General features: G+C 46.8%; 1 protein-coding gene across 1 annotated transcript; it reads left to right on the top strand.

Moving 5' to 3' along the window:
* The first annotated feature begins 5,666 nt into the window (after nucleotides 1–5,666).
* On the top strand, nucleotides 5,667–12,670 carry TCTE1 (t-complex-associated-testis-expressed 1). The gene is made up of 4 exons (XM_026081272.1): nucleotides 5,667–5,847; nucleotides 8,017–8,585; nucleotides 9,980–10,429; nucleotides 12,527–12,670. The coding sequence occupies exons 1-4, from the start codon at nucleotides 5,667–5,669 to the stop codon at nucleotides 12,668–12,670; spliced, it is 1,344 nt and encodes a 447-aa protein (XP_025937057.1).
* The last annotated feature ends 1,131 nt before the right edge of the window (nucleotides 12,671–13,801 follow it).

Genomic DNA, 13,801 nt, shown 5'->3' with positions numbered 1-13,801 from the left:
CAGCCGCCCAGGTGAGGGGCTGGCGGCCGGGCAGCGGGGCAGGCCGGCGCCAGGGGCCGGAGACCCTCCGGGGCCGCCGTGGAGGCCGGTTCTGGGAGGGCAAGCGGCCCCGCGGGGCCGGCGAGGAGCTGCCCGGCCTCCCGGGGGGCTGTGGGGGGAGAGGCGGGGGGCCGGGGGYGGATGGGTGCGCTGGGCTGCCAGCTCGCCTCCCCACCCGCGATTTCTGCCCCCCCGCCTAAGTTACGCGGGTTCGTAAAGGTCTTGGGACAGGAGCTGTCTGTTTYGGTGCTTATCTCTTATTTTATGACAGGAACGGCTGGGGCTAGCTAGGCCCTGGTGCTTTCAGCCTGGCTGCTAGGCAGAGCTTAGTGAAAGTTGTGTTTTAAGGAGGTCTCTATTAATAGGATCTTATTCAGCTAACAGAGCGTATTACTAGCATGTTCCAGTGTGTAAGCTTGACTTTTTATTAAAAAAAGAGAAAGAGCCTGTCTGCTTGCTAAAATATCATGGACTTGCTGGTCATCACTACAAATTAGCCTAGTGCTGGTATAAATGAGGAGTCTGTAGTTGTGACTCACTCCCTACCAGGGACCAACTCAGTAGAGTGCTTTTTAAAGCCAGTCAATTTGGAGATTAGATCTGCCTTCACTTATTTGCCAAGATCTGAGCTCAGGCCTCTATTTTTCTTTTCCTTCCCTGCAGGAGCTGATTATTACCCTGGGAACCTTCCGGCAAGTGCCCGCCTGTGCTGCATGCTGGTACTGCTCTCCGCGGGTCTGGGAGAGGAGAGAAGCGAGACCAGACCTCCGCAGAGAAACGCTGTCCTCCTTTGGGACCCTGACACCCGCAGGGTAAGGAGCAACTCTGGAAGGGGATCAATGGGGAGAAAGAAGGAACATGCTCTGCTTGTTAAAAGCACAGACCTACGATTTTGGATCTTGGCTCTGTTCATAGCATTATCACAGGCTCCCAGCATCCTCCAGCTAGTCTCAATAACCTTGTGTTTCCTCAGTGAACACCCCTTTACCCCCTTACAGTTCACAGATAGTTGGAGAGGGCAAACTGGAGAAAAACACTGTTCTTCATAATTATTATTAATAAACTGACCAATCTAGTGAGGTTTTTTTTCCCCTCTTCGGGATTCTGTAGAGGAGCCTTGCTGGGAGGAGACAGTATAAGGTCCCTGTCATCAGGCATTTCAGAGAGCCGGACTAGTGCCTTTGACTGAGGGCTGAGCTTTTGGAAGCAGCCAGAGGTTTTCCTTACCTTTCAGCAGATACCTCCTTTCTGGGTCTCCAAGGGTTGGCATGATGTCACCAGCTGTGCAGAGTAGCAAGGGCTATAATGGACAATGCTAAATTCCTCAACTGTTTTCATGTTTCAGAAAGGTCCTTTCTGAACAGGACCCTTGCCTGGACAGCGTGTCTGGTATGTTGACAGTTATCTAGGACCAGATTGTTGGCCCTTGACACCTGTCATATTACAGTGACAACACTAACTATATTCCCAAATGGCTGGCTAACCCAGTTCTGCTTGATCTCCACTTACAGACAATTTCCAGTATATTTGAAACTAGATAGGTCCCTCATTTGGCATGCATTTTTTCCTTTACTTAAGGCCCAGTCCAGAGACTCAGGCTCTTTAGGAGTCTGGAATATGCTTTCCTAATGCATACTTAGTATCAGCCTTTCTATATAAGCAAAAGAGAGCATCACATGTCACTGTTGGTGGTAGCGGGAGATCTTTTGCTGATGTCTCAGCTAGCCTATGCAGAGTAGATGTAACAACAGAATGACAAAGACACCTGTAGTTCAGCTAGCATTTCCAGAATACTGCAGCAATGATGTGAGGACTTCCTCAGTTTCTGGGCAGACCAAGCTTCAGTGTGAATGCAATCTCAGCTAGGGCAAATTTCCCCTACATTTACAAACTCTCCAGTTAACAGGGTTACAGTCATTCAGATTCTTGGATCAACATATTCTGGTAGGGGTCATCAGCCAAATGTCACCAATTTCCACATGACTCTTCTTAGTGGCCTCTCTGGGCTTTGATGTTGATCAAAAAAGTGGAAAACTTTTTTGTTTGAGCAAATGTCCTATTTCCAAAACAAAACAGGTGGGACTGAACAGCCAAAATGTTAGGTAGCAATGTAAGTTGGCTACATGAATGGAATCCTGAAAGACTTGCTTCTTTGGGGGAAAGGAAGTGTGATTTTTTTTAGAAATTTCAGTATAATTTACCTTTCAGCCTAATCCATGTGTTAAATTATATAAACTGGGAATTTACTACATGTCCCCATTCATTGTATATTATTTCATAAAGTCTTTGTAGTGTGGGTGACTTAAGTGTAGAGTGGGTGGGAAGGAGTGTGTGTTAATGCTGTTGACTTGGCTTATTGATAGTCAGTGAATTACAACACTTCTCTAGTGTTTAAATACATGCTCAGCAAATCCAGCCRTGGGAACTGGCTTAGCATATTAGCTCTGGCTTTATGAGGTTCCTAAAGCCAAGGCAGAGGGGATGCAACAGTGAAAGCAATGCTTCCTCTCCCAGATTGCATATCTGGACACCTAGACCCACAGAGGCTCACAGAAAACTAAGATGCTGAAGGCAAGCAGTGGCATGTGGTTACCGTGCTGAAGGTRGTGTGAATTGATTCAGCGTGATCAATGACTCAGTGTCAGACTCAACCCTCCCCAACACCTCGGTCGTGGGGTTGATTCAGACACCTTGTGGGCTAGTTATCATACACTAACAGCCTTCCTCCTGCTAGATTYGTGTTCACACTGAATGCTGAGTGGGAACGGCAGAGTTAGAGGAGCTGGCTTGGTGCAGAGCTCAGATACAGATGAAAGTCCTCAGCAGCTGGGCCACAAATACCCTGAGCTGTGTTCTGCAACCTCACATTTGGGATCAGCCTACATTGAGATTAGTCCCCATCTAGGTAACCTCTCACACTGAGCAACCAGCACTAAACTTCATCCAACATACCGAGGGGTTGCACTGATTTCTAGAGCTGGGTTTATGCTCTGCCTGAGGACAGTTGTATCTCCCACTTGGCCTGTGGGAGGCCATTTGGCAGTCTTGTATGCACCATGGGTTACTTTCTAAAAATTGATCTACCATCGGTATACTGGCAATCAGATTATTTGCTGGAACACAACCATGAAATAATACTAGGCCATCAATGTTGCACTAGCTTTTCCTAACAGCTGGTTTTTAAAGATTGCTCCCAGAAGGTCAGAAAAGTCACCAGAAGCTCCAATCAGCTGTGACTGGGGGACACAGTGACAGAGATGCTTTTTGAATAGGATGAAGGACTGAGCAAGGAGAAAGCATTTTTCCCAAGCACCTCTCCTCTTTTAATGCCACCTCACTGCCATCCAGCTGTGCTTTCCCTTTCCACTAAAGACTACCAGCATTAAGAGCTGGGTTTTCAGCTGGGTCAGTGTGTTGTGTTCTCTTTCCCCTCAGTGGTAGCTTGCCGTCACAGCATCTTCCTTTGGGGGACAGGAAGCTCTTCAAACAAATGTTTTTCACTTCTCATTTTGGAACAGTCACATTGCACATCATCCATTCCTTCCCCTTCCACATTCCTCCTTCTTCAGAACAAGCACCCTTTTTCTATGGCCTTTGCCATCCTTTCACCAATACCTGCCGGGAGACATAACCTCCCTGCTCTGGCACCCTTCATCAACCTGCTTTGTGATGGAGGAACCCCTGCCACTGCCATCTCCCTCGTCCCCATTTCCTGACTCTCGTTATGAAAAGATTATTCTCTTCTAGGACCTGCTGAAAATGCATTTAAAGAAGCCTTTGCTGACACACTTGCTGCAGTATGATATGAATCATTGTGCTTTGCTCTTCTAGTTCCTGGCATTTCACAGGTCTTTTGCGCATTCCTTTGTAGGCCCTTTCATCAGATGTCTTTTGGAGGAGAAAGGAGCAAAGGGAGGAAAGCTAGCAAAGCCTGCTACAAAGCTTTCAGGAAAAGAGGGGCTTGTGCTGACTGAGGCAGCACAAACTGGGACTTCAGGGGAAAAGGAAGCAGCCTTGTGCAGGGGAAGGAAATGAGGCATTTGATCTGGGGAGCACCATCTGGCTCTTGTCCTCCGTAAAGGAAGAGCTGTTTGCAATCAGAGCACTGTTCAGCTGAGGGATGTTGTGGCACAAGATACTGTGTGGCTGTCAGCCTCTATGTAGGATGTTGTCACAGGATCCCTTGACTCTGTCATAGTGCAGGGCCCCTGCTGCCCCAAGGCATCCCCTTGGTCTTGTAGGAAGCTGCCCTTGCCTCTGACACTGCCAACCATCGTTCTGCCTCATGCTGTTTTCATGTGCCCTGGAGACGCTAACTGTCCTTCTCCCTTTCAAGCAGCTCCCTCAAAATTCAGTTCTTCACAATGACTCTCTTGTTTTTATGAGCCTCTTTCATCTTTCACTGAACTGCAGCCCTGTTATGTGCAGTTAACCCCAAGAAAGATTTAGCCTAGGWCTGGGTGTCCTGTCACAGACTTGCCAAGTCTGGACAATGCTACAGAACCCAGGACTCGGAAGGCAAAAGAAGAGCCTTCTCCTTCCTAATGTCTCCTCAGACTCTTTCAGACTGGTGGAGTTAGTGAGGGAACCATTAGGACTTTCAGAGAATAATCGTACATGTGTGATAATGAAGGCCGAGAGTGCTGGTCTTGAAGCTGGGGTAGGAAATAGCAAATGGGAAGATTTGGTCTGGGAAAGCTTTGCAGAACTAATAAGACTTGGGCATCCTGCCTTTTACTCTAGCCTGGTTCTTTTAGCTCATATATGCTTATGCTCAATGTGGGTCTGAACAAATCTGACCCACCTCATCAGTTAATGGATGTTTGGAAGGAGTTCAGCTGGTAAGTAATTGGGAAAGGCAGAAAAAATGAATACATGTATAGTAAGTAACTGTCTTTAAAGAGTCATAAGAGCATGCATATTGGATCAGATGGGAGCTATCTGGCCCAGTATCCCATTTCTGACAGTGGCCAGATGCAAGCATACATATTGCTTCCCTCCAGCACTCTCCCCACCTCCAACCATTTTCAACTCATATTGAGCCAGATGTGGTTTCTGTGTGCTTAATCATTCTCAAGGGATTTATCTTCCATGAACTTGTCCAGTCTCTACTGAAACCTCCACAGATTTTCAAAATCCACAACATCCTGTGGCAAAAAACTCCCCAGCGTTAACTACAGATGGTGTGAAGAGCCATCTCTTTTTTGTGTTTTGAACCCAGCTCCTGCTGGCTTCACTTAAGGCCTCTATTCTTTTATTGGAGAAGACAGTATGCAACCAATTCCTGTCCACCCTCTTCAACAGCACTTTAAATTAACACCACATTATCATCTGTTTATTACATGTGGTACCTAGAGACGTCTTTGTGCAGGGYGCTATATAAAGATAAAACTAAATAATAGTTGCTGTGCTGCAGTGCTTCCAGTCCAAGCAGAGGAAGCAGGCAAAGGGCAGGGGAAAAGTGCATTACAAAAGAGCAATGTGAGCAAAGTATTCATATTCCTGGCCTTTTACTAAAATTATCTTTTTCTGTTCCAGGCAGCCCAGCTGGAAAACGTGGTGGTGACTTCTGATCTCAAGCAGTTTTCTTCCAGCTTCTCCTGAAGGAGAAGTGGGACCCAAGCAGGATGCAGGAGCCAGTGGCTGGTGATGTGAGCACAGCCCTTCCCTCATTCCCATCCCAGGCCAGCCTTGCTGCTGATTCGTACTGTATACAGCGCATCATTGCTGAGGATCCTGAGTGGTCCCTCGCCATTGTCCCACAGCTCACTGAGCTCTGTCTCCAGCACATCATTCGCAATTTTGAAAGTAAGCAGGAGTGCCTCTCCCCCAGGACACACAGGGAGACAGCGTCTGTCTTGGGGAGCAGAGGGTCAACAGAGCAGGCAGATGCATCTGAAAGGCACAGAGGGTGGTACCCAGCCCTGCCAGAGAAACAGATGGAGAAAAACATCTCCTCAAGCAGCTAGTTAAGCAAACTGTTTAGTTGCTAAGCATGTACTTGCACACTCCAGGAATGTTTTAGTCCTCTGGGCTCCTATCCAGGATGTGACTCTGCCCTAATCTTGTCCTATCATTTCTTCTTCCTTCCATGGTCTGCTGGACTCACTACCTCAGCTGTGACCAGGACTGTGAAGTTGCTATTTCCTTCTCTTGATTCATACATACGTTACGGTAGCACTCAAGGGTGGAGCCCCCATTGTGCTGAGTGCTGTACAAAGAGATGTAGAAATACTCCCTGCTCCAAGGAGCCCCCATCTCAGAATTCATACTGTACTCACAGTTTCAGGCCTTCTCCACAGCTTTTGGTGGTGATGTGACAAGTCATGTCCCCAGGCAGGGAAGGTGCTTTTGAGGCAGGTGGACTGATGAAACACAGCAAAACATAGAAAGGGTGACTCATCTGGAAAGTGAGTGGGAAGGGGAAAGACAGGACCTACCTGTGTTTTTGGCTGACTCAGTGAAGTTGTAGCAAAGACCAAAGATAGGGTATGTCAACACTGGAACTGTAACACAGTACAGAGAAGCTCAGTGCTGCCTTAGACCAGGAACTGGTGCTTGGGGGTCCCAGCTGGGAGACCTTCCAAGTCCTATCAGTTTGATCAGTCAGCCTGATGCCAAATGGATTGGACCTACAGTGCATGCAAGTAAGCGTGCTCAGTCTCTTGGAGTCCCTCATACCAGCATCTGACCTGTGCAGTTGCATCTTGCCCACTGCTGTTGCCTGAGTGAGCCAGACTGCAGCTAGTTCAGTTATGCCAATGTGTGTCTCACCTCTGCTTGCATTGTGAGTCTTTGCAGAGAAGGTCACTGCAGTGCCAGCTGTAGGACACTGGAGAAGAGACTCCTGGAAAAGCCTCTGGTAAAACTCTGGGTGTCCTTAGGAAGGAAATGCCCCAGAGAGAGAAAAAATATAAGACTAACCCCACTTTTTGTCTAAGAATCTGATTTCCCATGTGCAGATAGGCCTCTTCACTGATAAGCTCTGTTATTCAACACACATCTACTTGTCACCAAGTATTCACAGTGTATATACACGTAGCTTTTCTCTGCCATCTCTTACCACAAAGAACTTCCACCAAAGAGAAGTCAGCTGACACTTCAGGGAAGGGACTGAGGAGAGAAAGCGCCTGGGAAAAGAGAACCTTTATTTAAACAGGGTAGATCTGAAGGCTAAGATAAAATGTGTTTTAGTGGGAAGGAATCAGGAATCAGGAATCAGGAATCAGTTTGGGGTAAGACAGACACCTGAGTTAAGATAAAAAGACAAGAGGACTTGTATGAAAAGCGCACAGACAGTTCACTTCTCAAATATCACCCTTTAATATGATTAGATCAGGAATCAGGAATCAGTTTGGGGTAAGACAGACACCTGAGTTAAGATAAAAAGACAAGAGGACTTGTATGAAAAGCGCACAGACAGTTCACTTCTCAAATATCACCCTTTAATATGATTAGAATCCAAAGGGAGAAAGTTCTGCAAATGACAAGACAAATTCTGCCATCAGTATAAGCCTAGAATAGTTGTGTTAGTGGCAGCAGTCTTCCTCTGAATATAAGCCGAATTAAAACCAAATTTAAACTGATGATCTGGATTTAGAGTGCTTGAAAGCAGATACTTTCAAGATCTGTTCAAAACTATGCAAATTTCCAACTACAGGTCAATAACCTTAGTCAGGACCATATTTGTGGTACCCAGCTTTGGTGGTTACAGAGATGGGAGCTAAGTTTCTGATGCAATTTCCAAATATTATGAGAGTAAATTCAATTACACTGATATTGTATAGTGAAAGATAGAAATGAGTCATTTTCTGCCAGCTTAGTTCCCTGCACCAGCTAATGACAACTGAGAAGGGAGCCAGTGTCAGTAGAGGGGAGGGCATTGACACACAGTTGAGGGTCTGGACAGAACCCTGGCCTACAGGTGCCTTGGGCCTACAGCCCAGAGCAACCTCTCCTCTTCTCCATCCCCTCCAGAGAACCCTATTATGGACCATCTTCTGCCTGAGCACCAAAGGAAAGTGCTGGACAAGCTCTCCACTGGACTTCCGCTCACTGTGACTGCCAACCTAATACACGATGAGGACTACTGGAAGAGGTGCTGCACTCAGCACTGGCAAGTGTGCGACGTCTCCAACTATGGAGACAGCTGGAAGCGGATGTTCTTTGAACGTCACCTGGAGAACATCCTGAAAAGTTTCATCCCTAACATCACGGACCCCAACCAGGTCCTGGAGCTCATCCCGCTCTGCAAAGAGTACGTGTGGAAACTGGAGGTTGATCAGTTCCTGCCACCAGTGAAGCTGGATCAAAAGGAGGAGGAAGATGACTTCTCTGATTCAGGGAGAGATTTTGGGCTCAGTGAAGTCTCCATGCATCACTATGACCTGGGAGTCCTCATTACTGCTCTCCCTCATCTTGAACAGCTTAATCTTACTTATGGTGTGAAGGACTGTGGTATGAACTTCGAGTGGAACCTCTTTAACTTCACCCACCAGGACTGTTACAACCTAGCTGTCGCCTTGAAGAAGTGCCACAACTTGAAAGTAATGTATCCCAAACTGAACCTTTATTCCTCAGCTAGATCTTCAAATTGCCTGGGGGGAGAAACCTAGGGACCAGTTTTGCTTGCTGGACACTTTTAGTCTTGCCACCCTAGTGGGCCWTTTGTAAGCATCTGGCTCAAATACTCTGCCTCTCTGGGACAAGTCTGCATTAGTCAGTAGAGAGCAGTGTCATCCAAGTGTTAACCTTCAGTACTGTTCTAGTCAGGTCCATAGCTGCTGCAGTCCCTAGAGCTGCACCAGCCTTGATTGAGCTGAGTGAAATGTCAGGGCATGAAGATTCATTCCCCTTTAGACACCCTGTCTTGTAGCAGGGCAGCACCTTTCCTTTTGATAGTTCCAGTCTGCCAGAGTGAAGAGAAGTTGACTTGCTGGCCTAGTGCTGAGTATCTTGTCTGGTATATGTTCTTGTTAGAACAGGTTGTCTGAGGGTCAGTAAGCAAAACATTTGCTCTTTCAAAAAATGTTCCCTGTAGCCAGAAAGAAAGCAGCATTCCTGTTTTAACTCCCCACACAGTTCTGGGAGGGAGGAGAGGAGAAGCCCAGAGACGGTTTTTCATAAGGACAGTTTTTGGTGGTTTATGCTCAGTAAATACATATCAGAATGCCCCAGAGCAGCCGAGACCCCCAAGAAGAGCATGGGAGAAATATTCGCATTTTCCCTAGAGTGATGAGGCTTATTCTTTCTGGGCACTAACATAGTCTTGAGTTCTGTGATGATTACAGCACAGAAATTCAGCCCCACCAAATGTCCATGGACGTTGCTGTTCAGAGAACACCCAGAGAGAGCTTGCTGCACGCTTCCCCCACATATTGGCATGCTTTGGGAAACATCCTTCCGCTTGGCTTCCAGAAGAGAAATCAATTCTCATGTAACTATTAAGGTGCCCTGGCCATGTAGGGCATTGCCCTTAACAAAGAGCACTGCAGGTTATTACCAGTGCATGTGAAGGTGGTCCATGCTAGTTCGGAGAGCGAATATTTGATTGCGGTGTGGGGCGAGTTCTGCTATTGGGGTGAGTTCTGCTGTTGCTCTCTGCAGAAGTTTGGGCAGCTTTATCTCATTTAATTCAGCTCTCTGTGTCCAAGATCCTGTGGGTTCAGAAAACAGGGGCAGGCATTTCCAGAAGATGAACCATTTCACCCTAGAATAGGYATGGGATGTCAGTGGCATGATCTGCCTTCTGGAAGAGCCTGCCCTATCCACTATAAAAGCAGCTAATTTATTTAGCCTACACGACAAGGAGTCTGAAGCAAAGCGAGATGAATCCTGCCTCTGGTGAGCAGCTGCCATGGGCTTAACTCACTTGAGGTCTTCTGAAAAGCTCATTCCAAAGCACTGGTCATTTTAATGCCCCTGTCTTTTATCCCCTCAGATTTTCAAGCTGACACGCAGCAAAGTGGATGATGACAAGGCCAGGCTGCTGATCCAGAACTTGCTGGATCACCCCTGTTTGATGGAGCTGAACTTGTCCCACAATCTCATCGGGGACAAGGGGGCATGTGCTGTTGGCAAATTGATCAACCACAGCAAATTAGAAATCCTTGATATGTGTAACAACCAGATCCGTCACCTGGGGGCTCAGGCTCTTGCTCAAGCCCTGGCCAATAACTCCACCCTGACCTCCCTGAATCTACGCCTCAACTGCGTGGAGGACGAAGGCGGGCAGGCAATTGGCCGTGCCCTGCTGACCAACACCACTCTGAAGTCTATCCATCTGGGAAGCAACGAGCTGTCAGAGCCAACCGCTACACTTTTCTCCCAAGTCCTTGCTCAGAACAGCGCACTGACTAGTATCAATTTCTCATGCAACCACATAGGGCTGGTAAGAGAAACCCTTTCACTCTGCAGCTTGTGTGTCTGAGTGGTTGTGTTGCAAAGCAGACACTGAGCCTGCTCTGTCTCAAAGCCACAGAGCCAAATGCATCCCTCACTTTGCCATCCTGCTGTGGTAACAACAGTTACAAGTAATGAAGAGACTATAGCAGATGTCAGGAAGAAGAACATCTTTTTCTGTGTGCACACACACATTTATCTCACCTATTATGTCCAGCTCTTTTCACAGAGCTCTCAGGTAGAATCTGGCTTCCAGTCTTTGAGCTTCTGGGCAGACAAATTTCCCCATGGGAAACTGAAATCCAGGAAAATGGGAAAATCACAGCCACTTTACACACAGGGGAGTAGAAAATAGTGATAGGTGGCATGATATTAGGGCCTTATTCATATCCTCTGTATTTTGGATCTGCTGTGCCATCTGTCACTCAGCAGCACACAGGTAGTTTCACCCTTCCCAGAAACTCTCCTGGCCATCAAACACTCAGAGAAGATTCTTAGAAAATTGTATCAGTTATTGAGCTGCTGTAACTCACCCTACAGCTCTGGACTGGTATGGTGGTTCAAAAGCGTCACATCTGGATGCTTATATGTGGCTCCTAAATCATGGGCTCACATTTTCCGGATATGAGCATCCACAGATCCTACTATATCCCTAAGAGCTATAGTATGCAACATCTCCACAAGCCAGACCACTTCTCTTCAGCTGATTAAAAAGATCTTTAGAAATCTGAAACTAAATAGCCAAATGCAATTATGTTGGCTTTTAAACTTTCTGTGCTGCCTCAATTTTCTCACTGTCACAATAAAGAGGTAGCAAGACCAGCTGTCCCTGCTGGCAGGAATATTGGCTCAATGTTTTTGACAAAGGTTTTAAAAGGACTTGATGGCAGAAAACCTTTTGTGAGTTCTGATTTTTATGATCCTGGATACAGAAAAACGTTTCAGTGTAATGATACAAGGGGCAAAGACTGGAAAGGATAGAAGGATTTTTGCTTAGAAAATAATAATCTCTGTGCTTAGCACCTTCCATAAGATGAGCTCTCCTGGTGCCCATTTGTGAAGCTCCACAGCACCCCAACAAGTGGACTGTATTATTATCTTTGCTTTATACACAGGGGAAGTGACGGCCTCACTGGAGATTCCTCAGTGAATCAATGATACAGCTACAAATTACATGTAAAAATGTCCACAGGCCATTGCTATGATCACTGTGATCCTGAACATGGCAATACAGTTCGGGAGCTGAGATTCCTGGTTACCAAATTGCTAAAGATGTGCCAAATTCTGGCCACTGTACTCTCTTAAAAGGAGACTCATCTCCCTTCTCATGCTCTGTCCATTTTAGCAAAGGTCTAGCAGGTAGGGTGCTGGGGAGAGAGGACTGTCTGAATGGAGGAGACTGGGTCAGCACATTTATTCAGTACCTGAAAGAGAACAGCTGTGGGAAAAAAAAGTCAAATGGTCACATCCCTAAAGATGATTTTTCAGGTAAGAGAAGGAAATGCACCAACTGTTCCTAAAGCTGATATCTATGTAGCATTTTCCATCAAAGCTTGAACTTCCCATGCAGACTGGACTTCAGTTGCTTGAGAGTGTCCCCCCACAAAAGCTGATCCTCCCAGGGAGATGGCATCTGAGCAGGAGATCATGAGCACAGGGGTTCTTGGCACTGCGGAGATGAGGAAAAGTGCACAAATCATGCTGCCATTTGCCCCATCCAGCAGTGAGCTGAGGACTGAGGCACAGGTTGGAGCAGGCTSCTTTCAGGTTATTATCTCCATCTGTGCTATGAACCAGCCCGAGCTTGAGGGCTGCTGACCTGATACCCAGAAAGAGTCGTTAGCTGGTGTCATATCACTGTGTGCTGCATAAGGTTACACTGCTCTGTACTTCTCTTGCAAGCAATGTTTCAGGCTTGGGTGGAGGCCTTAGCCACTTTTCGCACAGTCTGATGGGCTCCTTTCTCTGCAGCTCTACCACCAACAGCAGGGGAGTGCAGGGGAAGTTGCTCTGGGGATGAGAGAAGGGCAAAGATAAACTTCACTCTTTGACCTCCTCTTCTCATCCCTCCTCTTACCAATTGCAGGATGGTGGCAAGCAGCTGCTTGAAGGGCTCATGGATAACAAGATTTTGACTGAGTTTGACCTCCGCCTGGCAGAGGTGGGCCAGGAGAGTGAATATCTCATCAATCAAATTCTGCAGGCCAACCAGGAAAGAGCCCGGCTGTGATCTCTGCAGTGTCCATCAGTCAAACCCCTCTGAAGAAAAATCTCCAGAAATCAATGGGCTTTTCAGATACTGGAAGTCCACTGTGTAAGATTTGACATGAAATACCTCCCCTCTCTGAGTGCTGTGGCAAACATGGCTCCCTGCTGGAGGTGAGCAGGAGGGAAGCATAGGAGGCACTTAGTGACTGTAATCCAGACCAGACCAGCACACAGACTACAGAGAAAGACCTCTACAGCTTCTTCAGACATTTCCCTGTCTCCCCACCCATCTCTGGCATTCTGCTGTCCCAYAGACTTCAAATCATCCCATGGTACCTTCGTGCCAGAAATTCCAGCTCTTCCCTTACAGACAGAATTGCCTGGAGCTGCAAGAAAAGGTTGTCTGTTCGAAAACATTGTACAGCCACTGGTGGTGGTGGCTTTAACTGGCCATGGTTTGTTTGCAGGAAGGTATTCAGCCTTTGAAATGTCACCAACAGAGTGGCTGGTGACAGGAGCAAAGACACTCACCTGCTCAGTCTCCCATGTTTCTAGACCACCTGCTTTGTCCGAGGCTTTGATATAGGATGGGATTTTTCATCCTTAATTTGCAGCAAAACAGCATCCATTTGATAACAGAGCAGATGCTAAGTTAATATCAGTCTCTGTGTGTGAACAGTAATGTTTTAGTGCCTTTTGGAAAGGCAGCCTTTACTTTGGAGGTTTGTCTTTATTTGTATTTTTGAGAAACACTCAACTTGTGGCAGCTACTACAGCCGCCTTTGCCAGATCCCCATCATCCTAGCTTGTGGCTCAATATGAGAAAAGCATTAGCTCTAATGGGACTGTAGTGGCTTCACAGAAGCAATTTGCCTCTTAAGTTCTCTCTCCCACTTTGCTCAACATTAAATCCCATCTCCTGTGGTTTGTTACATGCTCTTGTAGCAAGCTCAGGATAGGATTATGAAAGGGAATGAGTTTGGGCAACTGGATGTTGTTCCACCTGTAAAACACCTAAGGTGAACAGCACCCCTAAATGGTCTAGTTCAGATTTAATCCTCAGGGCAGGCAGCTATTTCAGGCTTTTTCCTGGAGGTGGAAGTGTGATGCATAGATGGTAGAGGAATGTTGTTTGCAGTTGCTCAGAAGTTTT

The sequence above is a fragment of the Apteryx rowi genome, unplaced genomic scaffold (assembly GCF_003343035.1).
Source record: "Apteryx rowi isolate R43461 unplaced genomic scaffold, aptRow1 scaffold_54, whole genome shotgun sequence".
Taxonomy (NCBI): domain Eukaryota; kingdom Metazoa; phylum Chordata; class Aves; order Apterygiformes; family Apterygidae; genus Apteryx; species Apteryx rowi.
Note: the sequence above shows the minus strand (reverse complement) of the source record. Positions and strands in the feature narration are given on the sequence as shown.